This window comes from Abrus precatorius, unplaced genomic scaffold (genome assembly GCF_003935025.1).
Source record: "Abrus precatorius isolate BTA unplaced genomic scaffold, Abrus_2018 Scaffold10, whole genome shotgun sequence".
Taxonomy (NCBI): domain Eukaryota; kingdom Viridiplantae; phylum Streptophyta; class Magnoliopsida; order Fabales; family Fabaceae; genus Abrus; species Abrus precatorius.
Window position 1 is genome coordinate 26,781,309 of NW_020874292.1, and position 14,605 is coordinate 26,795,913.

Consider the following 14,605-nt stretch of genomic DNA (forward strand, 5'->3'; position numbering starts at 1 on the left):
GGAGAGTGCACTAGTTCTTTTGATGTATCAGGTTATCAGATTTTAAGTCGAACCGGTTAGTATTCACTTTTAAACAAGATTGTTTTTATAAAACTTTCCTTTTTATTAAGTCGTGTTAATTTTACATTAAGTATTTGATTTTGTTTTGTGTTTATGTTCTTATTCTTCTCAAATAAAATTATTTAAATTTAGTTAATTTAATTTTGATTTTTGAAACTTTACATATTATTATAATTTTAACCAATTTAAATTGAAATATTTTATTTTTACAGGCATCATATCAAATCAATAAACGTAAGAATAATGTAATTTTATTAAAATAATTTATTTTATATTATCTTTAAATCTTGATAGCAAAGTCATATTTTATTTAATTTATTTATATATAATAAAATATTTGTAATTTTAATAAAAAATATTTAAGTTTCAGTGAATACAACTATATGAAATATTAAAAAGAAAAATTTTATGACATAATTATTGTAAGTGAAAGATACGGGGAGTAGTATAGGCTAAAAGATTTATTATTATTTAATTATCGAAAAGATATTCAAGTAATAATTGAGAGACTTAACAGTCTTAATTTAATTTTTCTTAATTAGAACATATGAGGAAAGCATCTAATGATGTTAAAAAGAATTAAAGAAAGTATAGTTAAGCAAAACATTGAATCGAGACTTGTGTCGACACTAGAGAGAACCTGGTTTCGAAACAGTTGGAAGCATCTGTTGGTGGTTCCATTACGTTCCGTAGAAAAACTCTCTAGTGGATAATAGAAGAAATGGAGGGTAGCTGCTGTTATATCCTCATCGTACCAATTGAATCGTGCAAGAGGATATGGATATGCCGAGTCTCGAGTCCTTAAGAACAAGATTGACATTGACATAAAGCGGCAATAGGATAATGTATATAAAAGAAGATTCCTCGCTACCCATCCCCATTCTTTTTCTTCCTGCTGTTTTCTTCCCACACCCTGTTTTCTTTCAGTGGCGGCAAATCAATGGAATGATATATGGTGCAATCCAAAGTATAATTTAATTAAGTGTTGATTTTATAATTATAATACTTTTTATGTTTGAATAATTCTTCTCTTTTTAGTTAATTTTTTTGGAGTGAGGTTTACTTTTTACTATGACATCAAAGTCTCTATATATATTAAGTCACCTCTTTGCACACTAAATTTTTAGTCTTAAGTGAGTTAAGATGTTTCACAGATTAAAAGTATGGTAAAAAATTTACTATATATATGAACTTTGAATAGATTTAATATTATGATATTAGATGTAAATTAATATTATAATAAATTATACTGAAAACTTTGTTAAAATAAACAAAGTTATAATTATTTCTATAAACTCTCTTAATATATCCTTAAAAATCATATTTATCTACTTAGCAGACCACACGCCCACTTGAATCTGCAGTTAAAACTTAAATATTTATCTTACAGGTTCCTTCTTGAGTAAACTGTATCTTTAGCCAAGTGGAATGGATAGGTTAGAGGTTTTCACTGCAGCAAATCCCACATCAAAATGCCCTGAGATGATTTGTTTAATCTACCGGCTTTTGGTAGACACTCTCTACCTCATAATTCTTGATTTATCAAACTTAAAACCATGAGCCACTTTGGCGTTCCACTCTTCAAATGGGACAAATGTTTCAATTAATTTTGATGTCATAAAAAATGTCTCATTGGGAATGGAAATTTGGGCCTCCTGTGCCCCCCGCTAGAGGGCAAAGTTTGTAGCTTTTGGTTTTGTTTCATAGGAGTTAACAAAGTTGTCTTCAAAATAATTAATATATTTAATTAGTTTTCTTCTCTAACTTGTTTTTTAATCCAGTGCTATAACTTTTTTAAAGTCCTCATTTTTCTCTGGAACTGTAAAGAACTAAAGATGAGTGATGAGTCACTAGCATCCACTCTCTCAAGTGTGTCCATTCATCAATTGGACATTCACTTCTTTCTTACCTGCTAAAAGATAAAGTCGCTCGTACATTGGAAGTTTATTCCAAAGACATGAACAAATGTAGTTATAAGGTTGCAGGTTCAAGCTGATCAAGGATTCAAGGTGGTGGTAAGAGTATGAAAAGGATGCTTTCCAATAAGAAACTTCAACCAAGTGTTCAAAATGAGAGTTTGGATCTCTGATCCGTGTTAATTCAACTTTAATTTATAAATATTTTAATAGCATCAACATTTATTTATTACCATTCATGTTTCTCTCTTCTTTTTTTGTCTTATTACATCATTGATCACATCTATCACTTCTCTATCTTCTATTCCTATCTTCCTCTGGCTGTAAACACCCAACATTTTCCGTGAGTTTTTGTTCAACAGTTACTGAGCTTGAGCCTATACCTCTTCTCTTCACATGTAGCATTCAATTGGGAAAGTCATTGGATGTGTAGTACTATTTGTATACACTACTACAACCACAATTTAATCCAAAAATAGGACATGTTTGAAAAAAATATGGACCAGGTCCACCCAATAATGTTAAACCTCAAAACATTGGCTTGTAGGCTGCAGGTCACAAATGTGGTTCCAGTGTTGTGCTAAGGAACCCGGTTCTTGTGCCTTTTAGCTTTATTCCATTCTATACTTTTTGCCCAAGGTCAAGCATAGTATTGTGCTTTTGCTATATAGGCAACGAACGGTATAGGGTTTGGTATACAACCGTATAAATGAGGAATTAAAGTTTTCCTTTTTTATCCTTCACTAACAGAATTATGTCCTTTTTCTCAAAAGAAGTCCGTTACTTGTCTTTTTTTAAACTTGAGAAAAAGTCCTGATTCTACTTTAAGGGATGCGAGGGAATTTAAGATGAGTCATTAAATATATGCTTTTCACCATAATACAAGAAAGCATATACTTCTTTCCACATTAAATCTTCCCATTTCCCATATACTACTAACAAGTAGATGAAGCGGTATTGATGGATACATCATCATAACCCAAAGACAACAACACATAACTGAGCTTCATCAAATATTAACAACATCTATACATTGCTTGGCTTCTCACTTCTGCATATACATATTACACATCTAATGTCAAAATACATGGGCCAGAGATAAAATCACATGGACTTGAAAATACTTCACACCATTTTATTTTTCCTTACTTAATGCTTCCTTGTGCAGCACATCAACCTTAATGCTTCATTGGTGAAACCAGAGTTTCAACGTAGACCTCTGCGTCAAACCAACCCTTCCCACTCTCAATCCTAGGATACTTAAACGAGTTATCTCTTGGGTCATACAGAATCAAGTCAAACTCAAACATCAAAACTACTTCACCATTCTCTGAAATGTAATAAGGCCCTGAATAAGAAAAATCTTCAGGATTAGGCAAATAAGGAATGGTGACCAACTTAACCCAAGACTCTCTCACCCCATAATCCTTCATCATCCACACAACAAAATGGGTCTTCTTGTAATCATAATTCATGCATAAGCAACCCCTTAAGACACACAAAGTAGGGGTGGAACAATCTTCCTTTTCATACTCAGGTGGCAGAACTTCCCTATATGTTTCCTCATGCAGATCCAAGGAAACAATAACCCACAAAGAACTTGAACCAACAGAATGATTAGCAGCCCAATTGAGAGTACCACTCACAAATTTGCCAGAATTTTGGTAGGGTGAGAAACCATGGGGGAAATCCTGAATCTTTCTCCAAGAATTGGAGGCCATGCTATACACCTTCACTTTACACTCACTGAAGAACTGATTAGGATCACAAAACACAGCCACCACCTTGTAATCCTCAGTGACATGATCAAAACCAAGGCCAAAATCAGTGAAACACCCCGGTCTCCAATTATTACCCAAAGGTGGTGACTTCTTGGAGACCCTCATAGATGGGTTCCATAGAAGAACACAATCACCTTTTATGGCAAAACATAGCAACCCATTACAAGAGCCAACAATACCATCGTGGCGAAACTTGTTCTTCACAGGGTAGTTAAGGTCCTCACAAACGGTTGAAGGGTTGTTGAACAAGGAACTCACAGAGCAAGATTTGAGATGAAATTCAGCGGTTGTGGCACTCAATATGATCCTGTGGTGAGTGAAGTGGGTGCTTCGAGTTGACAAGTGAAGGTGCTTTTTGATGAAGTAAGGATCAGAAATAAGGAACTTCCATGACCTGCATACGCACCTGAACTTCAACAAAGACTTCACTGGAAGCCTCGAGAGAATCTCAACAACGAGCTCATCAGGTAGAAAAAAGGGTAGTGAAAGTGACTCTGACATGGGCATGCCTTGATTCTGATTCTGAACCGAAGAAGGTGAAAGTGGGGAAGTTTGGTTCACGGGGTGGATGAGTCGCTCTCTCTTCCTTGTGAACCCTACGCGGTTGTGGTAACCCTGTGATGACATGTCAGGGACAAGGTTGCGAGGTTGTTGTGGTGATCGGTGATGTTTGTGTTTGTGTTTGTTTGTGTTTGTGTTTGTGTTGTATCTGAGACAGAGAGAGTGTATGGGGGTGGGAGGTTCATGTGGGGGTTGATGATGAAGAATTGATTATTATGATTGCGCGACAGTAATAAAGTAACTCGTAAACTGTGGTGTTCGATTCATTACACAATGACACGTTGCAGTTTTGGAAGGACACTAGCGTGTGCTCAAGATAAAGAAGAGGAGCAAAACCAAATAAAGGAATCTAAGGGAATTCATCATCATTTCACAATATTACAATAAATTCTGTCATATACATATATTACCCATTAAGAGGGCTTTGAACATAATTTTAATAGGATTTTCTTTGTCTAGTATTTTATATTTATATTTTTGTACATGTCTAACTAGATAAGAACTTTACCTCAAATGATCAATTTTCAGAATTTAATATGCTTCCAAACTAATGATTTTCTTTTTTGGAAAAAATTAAAGTAACGTGTCTTGGTTTTTGCTAAACTTTATACAAGTTTTAATTAATAATTAATTATATTACTAGAAAAAATTCTTTATAAAAATTTATTATAACCCGTTTCGTATTATATATATGTGCAGCTTTTCTTTATCATTATTTTATGGCTGCGGAAACTTAAATGACTTCTAGCTTGTAATCAAAGTTTGTATGCTTAATTAATCAATGAAAATATTTGGTAATTTGTTGCAGTAACAGTAGAAGTATGAGTTAGAAGAGATTTTGTGTGATTAAACTTTAATTCATTTATTGAAAAAAAAAAACTTTAATCATTTTAGATTTGTAAATTGATTATATACCATGCTGTTAAAACTTCATAGATTTCTCCTTCAATATAATAATATAAAACCTATCAAACACTTGCAAATTTTAAGGTATTTAATTGTCTCCATCTTTTCTCTCACTCAGATGTAGATACGAAATTGTATAATAGTTGCTTTCAACTTCACAATATACTTTGTCTAAATTTGTCATACCTTTATTTTAGAAACATTGTATTTGAACATTATATTTGTAAAATAAACAATAGATAGAAAGAAAAAAGAAAGAAAATATAAAATAAGATAACTAATGTGATAAAGAAGGTATAAAAAGTAATATTATAATGTTTTAATAAAAACTGTAAATAATATACCTTTTTATTTCATGGTTACATTTAACCTGGTGCACTTTGATAACGTGTCGAAGTGCTTCGCAACAATGAAAGCAATCACAGAAGTAAAAGGATTTCCATGACTTAAGACTACACCATTTCACTAGTGAGAAATTCCACCATACTTCATCCCATCACCTCTATTATTATTATTACTCAATATTTTTTACTTTTTACATTTTAATAAATTTTTTATTTTAGTTCTTATATTATAATAAAAATATATTTAAGCTTTATTATTATTTCGCTATAGTTTTTATGTGCAATTTTTCTTTGGCGGCTGTAAGCAAGCCTATCTCTTCTTTGTGTGCCACTGCACTTTCAGCCTCATCCACAAGATGTCTGTGATGAAGATTAGCGTTAACATTCTTATCATTAAGACCCACACAGTCGTGCCACCACCACATTCTTTATGTTTCATTTTCTTTTTCTAATTATTATTCATTTGCCTCTCTTTCCCTCTTTGGATAAGATGACCACAACTTATAAACTTTGTGAGTCACTCAAAAGTATATTGAGGAAACGACAAGGCCAAAATGAGAAAATCCATTCTAGTAGCTCCTTCTATCATGATATGGACATGTGCTTATGTAGTGCACCTTTTCCAATCTTCCCTATTTACTAAATAATAATTTTGTGCTGAACACAATTTGCTACTCTCTAGCTTTTTTATTTGTCCCAACTGACAATAATATCGGTCCATTATTGTAATGCATATCATGCAGTGGTTCCATTTTTTTATACCTTTTAAAATGACGTGACATAAACTTTGTTATTTGAAGTGATCATGACTTGTTAGAAAGCATAACCATATCATACAATGGCTTACAAAACTATCCCTTAATTACAAGTGTTTCTGTGAATGGTGGTGCTAATGGGAATATTCCATTGTATAAAAAAAACTGTTTTGAGAAATACTGAAAATTTTGTAATGGGATGTGTATACTTTGTTAATCATAAAAAGCCACAACTGAATAAAAATTTGAGTGCCGTTATTCAAACTCCTGCTTAACTAAAGCCATAATAGAGAGGTACATATTATAGCAAGCAATCAAGATGAAGCTAAACTACTATGCATATCCCTTTGGAAACAATGACATCCAGTATATCATAAATCTACCAAGAGAACTCCATACACATGATGACACTAATTAGTTTCACAGGAGTCGGTTAACAAAAAGGTGCTAGCTTCATTTTCTATTTTTATGTTCTATCAATACAACGGGTCCAGCAATCTGCTTAACAATAATATCAGTTTTCCAAATTTCCGTCCGAAAACTTTGCATTATGAATTTATTGCACATTGTTGCAACAAGAGCTCATGGAGCTGTCGCCAGTTGTGATGGACAGGGCAACATGTACACATTAAATTAAGAATTTAATACCGCCAAAGATAACAGTGATATACAAATAAAAACCGATATGAAAATATTAACTAACCCTACTTAACATTTAACAGTCTCAGTCATTCCCAAATCTCCAAAACCATATGTATTCACTATAAAACACAAACAAAAAATAATAAACTCTTAAACAACAACAATACTTTCAGACTGGCTTTAAACGCTTAGTAGAGCCATAACTTATTTAAGAACCTACAAATTTAACAGTCCTGCTACTTCTTGGTCAAGAAACTAAAAGTAAAAACAGACTAAAGTTTCTTCTTCTGAACATGGGTTGCAGGATTGATATCCTCTTGGCGAGCCATCTGCCAGCCACAGCAGCTTCTAGCAATTGCAGCCACAAAAAGCATGGGGCAGAGAAGAAAGGAAAAGAAAAAAATAAAGAGACAGTACCTATGCACAGCAGTCTATGCTGCTAGTCCAAAGTCTCACAGGCCTTGGGGTCTGTTTGATTGTGCCACGGAACATGCTGAGGAGTTTCTCTAAGGTGAGGGTTCTGAGTTTATTTAGCTTTGAAAGTCCAAAGACGTTAAATCCCAATGCCGATCAGAAAAGCTTTACCAAACAAACTGAGATCTACGAACATAATGATGATGTAACCAAAGACAAAGTAAAGAAAGGAATTCTGAACACCAGGATCCAGTATCATTCTGAGCTTAGTAAACTATGGTAACTGCTATCAAACCTCAATTTTCCAATTAATATTATTTTTAAAACAAAAACCAGTTGATAACATTCCCCGTGAATCATTTCTGACAGGATTGTAATAGATCTAGAAATATCATAATAAGCAAATATTTAATCTTAACATTTGGGCTCTGTGGAAATTCTTGCACATCTAAATCTCCACGCAGCAGATCTTTCTTTATGTTCTGCAATGCAATTATTATCTAGTTCAAATAAATGGAAATATGCCGTAATATAGTTAGCCTTTGCATTTCTTCAATTCTTCTTCCTTCTCAAAAGTCAAAAGAAGATGATCATATAATTGAATTAGTCACACTTTTATAGCTTTATGCCTTATTGGGAGTTGTGTATGGATTAATGAATCTGTCTACTGTGGACTACATCCACCCACTTTTTGGTCTTCTACAGGCAAAAATTAGGAAATAATAATCAGGACTGAAACCAATTCTAGAATGGAACAAAGCGAATATGATGTGATAGTGATTCAATTCAATCAGTACATTTATTCTTCTCTAAGTGTCAGTAATGCAGTAATCAATGCCAATAACCAAATAGTTTAAATTCTTGTGGAAGACATGTTCCCGAAGTAAAAGAAGCAATTCACTGTCCATACAACAAATTGAAAACATCTACCTATTTTAATGTTCCAAAAGCCAACAAAATAAACGCTTACGAGATATTATGAACTTGTATAAAAAATAAAACTACAAACTTCATTAACAGCCACATGCATGGTAAATTTCGCTTTGGGTAGTTCATTATGTATTGTGCGAGATAGTGAATTCAACAATAAATGAAAACATAGCATAGCATACAACGTACAGTTGGTGAATTCAACAACAACCTCATGCACCAGTAACATAGCATAGCCTTTACATCCTAATATTAAGAACAAGGTGATATCAAACTCTCAACGTAGACCTCAGGGATCATCCAGCCATTGACATTTTGAATCTCGGGGAACTTAAAAGTGCCATTTCTTGAATCATAAACAACTAACTTTGACTGGAACTCCAATAGTACTTTGTCATCGTTAGAAATCCAAAGTGCCTTAGTGTATGGAAAAAAGTCAGGATTTCCCATGTAAGGAACACTGAACAATTTATTCCAAGAGTCTTTATTTCCATACTCCTTCATAAGCCAAACATCCGAAAACGTGTCACAATGAGAAAGGATGCACAAGCAATCCCTCAACACTCCCAAAGTCAAGGTAACCACAGCTACTCCTCCATAATCAGGCTGCAAAAGCTCTTGATATGTCTCCTTCCCCAAATCAAGAGAAACAATAACCCACAAAGAACTTGAATTAGTAGATGCCAACCAATTAATAGTGCCACTCACAAATTTCCCTGACTCATCGAAAGGAACCCCAGGAGGAAACTCTTGAATCCTCCTCCAAGCATCGGTACCCAAAGTGAGAACCTTAACTTGAGTTTCGTAAAAAGCACCACCACTATCACATTCATAGCAAAAAATGGCAACCACCTTGTAACTATCAGTGAAACGATCATAACCAAACCCATAAATCGTATAACTACCCTCACGCCTTTGATTCTCCAGAGACGGCAATTTCTTGAATTTCCCAATAGAAGGGTTCCATAAAAGAGCATAACTTTGATCAGTGGCAAAACAGATAACGCCGTCACAAGACGCAACGATCAAATCGAATCGCCTTCGAGTTTCCAAAGGGTACCTTAGCTGCGTGGCGTTAACGGTGACGTCGTCAAACACTGAAGGAAGAGGGCAAGCCTGAAGACTGAACTCGCGTGAGCGCTTAGCAACGAAGCTTAGGACGAGGTTCGTTACCGTCGGTGACTCGCGAAGGTGCTTTTTGGCGAATTCGGGATCCGAAATTAGGGATTTCCAGGACTTGCATACGCAGCGAAGTTGCATGATAAACTTCACAGGGATCCACCGGAGGATTTCGATGATGAGTTCGAAGGGAAGGGTGGGAACCGGCGGCGCGTGAAGTGAGTTGACGGGAGGCATGCGTGGGATTGAGGAGGAAGGTGGTGAAGAAGGTGATGTGAGGGTTTGTTGGTCGGTTTCTGTAGAGGTGGTGAGTTGCTGTCTCTTAGCGGTGGTTGGTTTTTCATCCGTCAGCGGCGGGGAAGAAGCGGCGTCGTTTTGGTCATCCCTGTCGCTACGGGGTGCCATTTTCTGACTGCGGGTAGACGCGTTAAGAGCAGATGTAATTACTAGTTAATTGTATTATGTATTTAGATTTATTTTTCTTTACTTGAGTTAACAAAATAAATAAGCGGGTGAGATTTTTAAATTATTAGATATATTTTAAAATTTATGAATAGGTTAAATTTTGGGTTTTTTTATTTAAATAATACTTTTTTAAAAATAATTTCTTAAAATAGATATATTTTAAAACTAATTTTCTGTTTGGTACTTTTTTTGTCAACTCAGCTGCAGTATCGCACATGCATAAATGATAATAAATTTTTATTATTATTTTAATAGAGTATCGTTTCAATATTACCGATATTATACCAAAAATTGACACTTGTTAAAATCGCATGAGTATCGGACAAAATGAAACGATAATACATTTTTATTATTATTTTAATACATTATCGTCGTCTATCGTTAGATACTCACATTTTTTTAATCAATTTTAATATTATCGTCACAAATTAACCGATACTTATTTTTTTATTATTATTTTAAAATTCTATCGCCTCAAAATTTCTGATACTCATATTTTTTATATTTTTTATATGATTGATGTTCATGGTGTTGACGAGGAGCTGTATCCATTGTCGTTACAAAATCACATGCCTAATTTGTGATTCCTCAAGTTTATATATTTATAGTTTAATTTTTTATTAAAATTTTTTAAAACTTTTTTAAATTTTAAAATTTTTTTATTTTATAATTTTAAAATTTATTATTATTTTTTGTCTTAAAAAATTTATACGATGTGATTTTTTCTTTTTATTTTTGTATATCTTAGATTGTCAAATTTTATTTTAAGAAAATATACATTTAAATACGCATTCAAATATAGTTTAAATACATAATGATAAAAAATAACTTTTAAATTAATAGAACGTTGAATGTTATGTTAAATTTATAGAGTTATTCACAAATTCTATTTATGAATTTAACGATTTTTATAATTAAAACTATTATATCTATTCTTATCGTTTCAAATTATCGTGAAAATGAAGTTTTGTATTAATATATTATTGAACACTTTTTTAGATCTTTTGTATATTCTCTATATACAATGGTCATTTTTGTACTGTACAAATACTACAACATTTGCTTAAGCAAAAATTAAAAAAAAAAAAAAAAACTTACATGAAATAATTTGCTTAAGCGGATTGTGTGCCGCTTAAGCCATGAAATATAACACAACAACGGTTTAAGCTATGAACATTAGTTTAAGCGAATATGTGTTAGATTCATATATGTTTTTGATTCGTTTGAGCGCATGGGTTGTGACAAGCTAATTTTAACAAAAAAATTAGATTTATTTTTGTCTAAATTTAGCTTAAGCGACTTAAGTGAAAATTATAGCAAAGTGATTTTTTTGCATTTTTCTTTAATTCAACAAAATATCTTTCATTATTACCCCTGTTTTAATCAAACCAAAATGATAATTTTTAAGATAAATGAGATAAGTATATGATGTTTTCACATAGAAAATTCTTACATTTGAAAGTATAATAATTCAAAGAAAAAATGATTAGGTAGGTTCAGAGTTTAGAGTAGATGTGAAAAATGAGTTTGCATACTATTGAAAAAGATAAATAAAAAAGAATTAAAAAAAAGAAAGAGAAAATAAACAAAACTTCTACAACAATATCTCAAAAGAAGATTAAATAACTTCATTAGATTTCTTATCTTATATTTCTCTTTTTAAACTTTTATCAAGTAAATTTCAACCACAACCATTAAATTTATAGTTGAATTTTACATTAAAAACACAACAAAATTTTAAATTTTTTTAAAAATAAATATGAGAATAAATTTAAAAAAAATGTAATATGATTTCACATGAATAAACAATTATGCTTTTTCTTAACTTTAAAAAAATTTATGTTAAAGAATAATCTATTTTAAATATCTAAAAAATTGAGACAAAATATATTAAAGATTAAAATTTAAATATTTAAATTTTTAAAACCTATTATAACAAGTTATTTTGCTACTTGTTTATGAATCACACTTTGTTAACTTACGGTGACTTTCACTTTATTTTTTATCTTTATTTTAAACAAGAAAAAGTAAACATGAATTAGCAGTAAAATTAATAGTTAAATAGTAACAAGAATGTCACATAAAAAAAAATCACACATAACAAAACAAAATCATGGTTTACTTAGCACTATTTTTAATTTCAATCTTTCACATTTATTTTTATTTAAGTTATATTATTGACATTTACACCTTACCTCTTAATATTTTATTAAAAAAATATGATAAGAAGGAAATGACCAAAGGAACTAAAGGCCGAAGATCTAACCCACCATGTCACAGGCTGTCCAACAACCATAATCCAATTCAATTAATCAATTCATAACCTCAAACAAAAGAAGAATAAAATAGAAAGGATTTTGAGGGCCAAAAAATATCATGTTGCTTAATTTTACAGTATGACTCCAAGGTTCAAGGGAAAATAAATTGTAGGTTTAAATAAGTTTTTGTTCTTATACTTCACTTAAATTTATAATTTAGTCCCATAAGTTCCTATACACATATTTGTATTTTCATTGTAAATTTGTCAAATAGGTTTAGTATTTTCATTGTTAATCCATCACTCATTTTTATCTGCTGCAAATCCACAATTAATCGTCCCTCACATATTAAAAGATCAAAGCAATGTTATTATCATTCATAAAAATAATCATGTTATTAACCTCACACAATCATTTTTGGATCAGTTCATTGAACCAGCTAATCAATGATAAAATTGGATAATTATATATGCATCTAAACATATCTTATGGTGTTTGATAATAATAAAAAAAGTATTAAGATTTCAATACTCATATTCATACACAATATTTTGTACTAATATTTTACAAAATTATATTAAGCTCATTAGTTAATTGAGATTGCTGGTTTAATAATTTATTTAAATTGATTATCTGATCACCTTAAATTTATATCGATCGCTGATAGGTTCAAAATTGGGACTCCCGTGCACCGCTTTCAGAGCCTATCCTTTTCTTGAGGTTACACATCTATTTTGCTAACTTTCCTTACCTACATTATTTTATTGACTAGAGGTTATTCACCTTGAAAACTTAATACGATTATGAGTACGATCAAGCGTCCAAGGTACTCAGCCTTTCAGATTTTCAAGGCTGCTCTTTTGCAATTTTGTTATAAATTGTAGCATTTTAATTTTGTTTGAGCAAAAATTTTTTGCTTAAGCAAGTTTAATGAAAAAGTAATTTTTACTAAATTAAAATAAATTATTTAAACGAATTTGGTAAAATATAATTTTTGCTTAAGATAAAAAAAAATTCGTTTAAATTAAAATTATAAAAATATTCAAAATTTCATATTTTTCTCTTTAAATTACAGAAAATTTGAATATGAAGAACCATTATTTTTTTATCAATAACTACCTGGTTATTGAAGACTCTTACATGTATTATCCCACTAAATATTTTAAATATATTATTTAATAAGTCACTCATGCTCAGCATTAATAAAGTATAACTACTTAAAATTGAATTAAATTATCAAATAAATATTATAGAAATAATAACTCTAAGAAATTAATTAAAAATAGTTACAATATTACATGATAAGTTTTGTTGTATATTAATTCCTCCTTATAAGTTTTTTCTTCGGAAGATATAATAGAACTATAAATATTGAAAAATGTCTAATTTGTAGAGTAAACATTATGACTTTTGTTACTTTTCATTTTTTAAAGAGATTTTTTAAAATTTAAAGTCATTTGTACATGTTTAATAATAAAGTTAACTATATAAATTTTTTTCAATTATCCATAATTTAGGGAAAAAAAAAGAAAAATTTAAATTCTTTTACTATTTTAGTTTAAATAATTGTTTTTGTTTAAACAATTTTTTTTTTTGAAATTCGCTTAAACTGTTAATTAAATTTGTAATCCAAGACGGAGATAGCGCAAAAAAGAGAATCCGGATCCCTTTATTACTTGAACAGGTTGGTTGAAGCTGAGTGCTATAACTATGATCAAAGCGAATGCAGTGCAACTTACTCATTATTCCGATGCAAATGCCATTGCTAATAAATTAATAATTACGCAGCTAATTTGTGAAAAATCAATAATTGTTATTTGACGATAAATATAAATAGTATTCATGTCATATATACTTTATTGTTTGGAGTATTTTATAAAAATAGTTTGACTTGTATAAAAGAGCTTAATTATTTTTAACTTTTTTCAATAAATTATTCAGTATATTTTATTAAAATAAAGTCGTTTAGCTTATTCCAAGAAGTATTATAGTCAAATACATGGAATAAATTCTCATGCAGAGGTAATCAAATAATGACTTACTCAAGGTATGTTTTCAAATGTACCATAAATTCTTTTTAACTTATTATAAAGTTAACTTTATGATATAAATCATTATTTAAAAATTTATTAAATAAATATTATATATATATATATATATATATATTATAAATTTAATATTGTAATTTTCGCTCAATAAAGCTCCAGAAAAACAATTGTAGATGTCATTTTTGTGGGATAAGGAACCCTATTTTGATATTTCTTGCACAATAATAAAAAAAATATATAATAATCCTCATATTTAAAAGGAAGTGATGTGACAAGCAATGATATCACCGTCATATTTAAGATATATTTTTTATTAATTGGAAAGAATCGTATTTAAGATATATATGGTATGGTGAATAATAATAATAATAATAAGTGCCTTCATGCTACTATACAATTGAATTTA

The 14,605-nt window shown here is 30.7% G+C and overlaps 2 protein-coding genes across 2 annotated transcripts; both read right to left on the reverse strand.

The window, feature by feature from the left end:
- Positions 1-2,131: 2,131 nt before the first annotated feature.
- Positions 2,132-4,613, reverse strand: LOC113863362 (F-box/kelch-repeat protein At3g23880-like). Its single transcript, XM_027496921.1, has one exon. It carries the CDS (start codon positions 4,382-4,384, stop codon positions 3,155-3,157), a length of 1,230 nt encoding a protein of 409 aa, XP_027352722.1. The 5' UTR covers positions 4,385-4,613; the 3' UTR covers positions 2,132-3,154.
- A 2,360-nt stretch (positions 4,614-6,973) lies between these two features.
- Positions 6,974-10,952, reverse strand: LOC113863352 (F-box/kelch-repeat protein At3g23880-like). The gene is made up of 2 exons (XM_027496910.1): positions 8,499-10,952; positions 6,974-8,075 (listed from the first exon to the last, which is right to left on the reverse strand). Exon 1 carries the CDS (start codon positions 9,831-9,833, stop codon positions 8,562-8,564), a length of 1,272 nt encoding a protein of 423 aa, XP_027352711.1. The 5' UTR covers positions 9,834-10,952; the 3' UTR covers positions 6,974-8,075; positions 8,499-8,561.
- Positions 10,953-14,605: the final 3,653 nt, after the last annotated feature.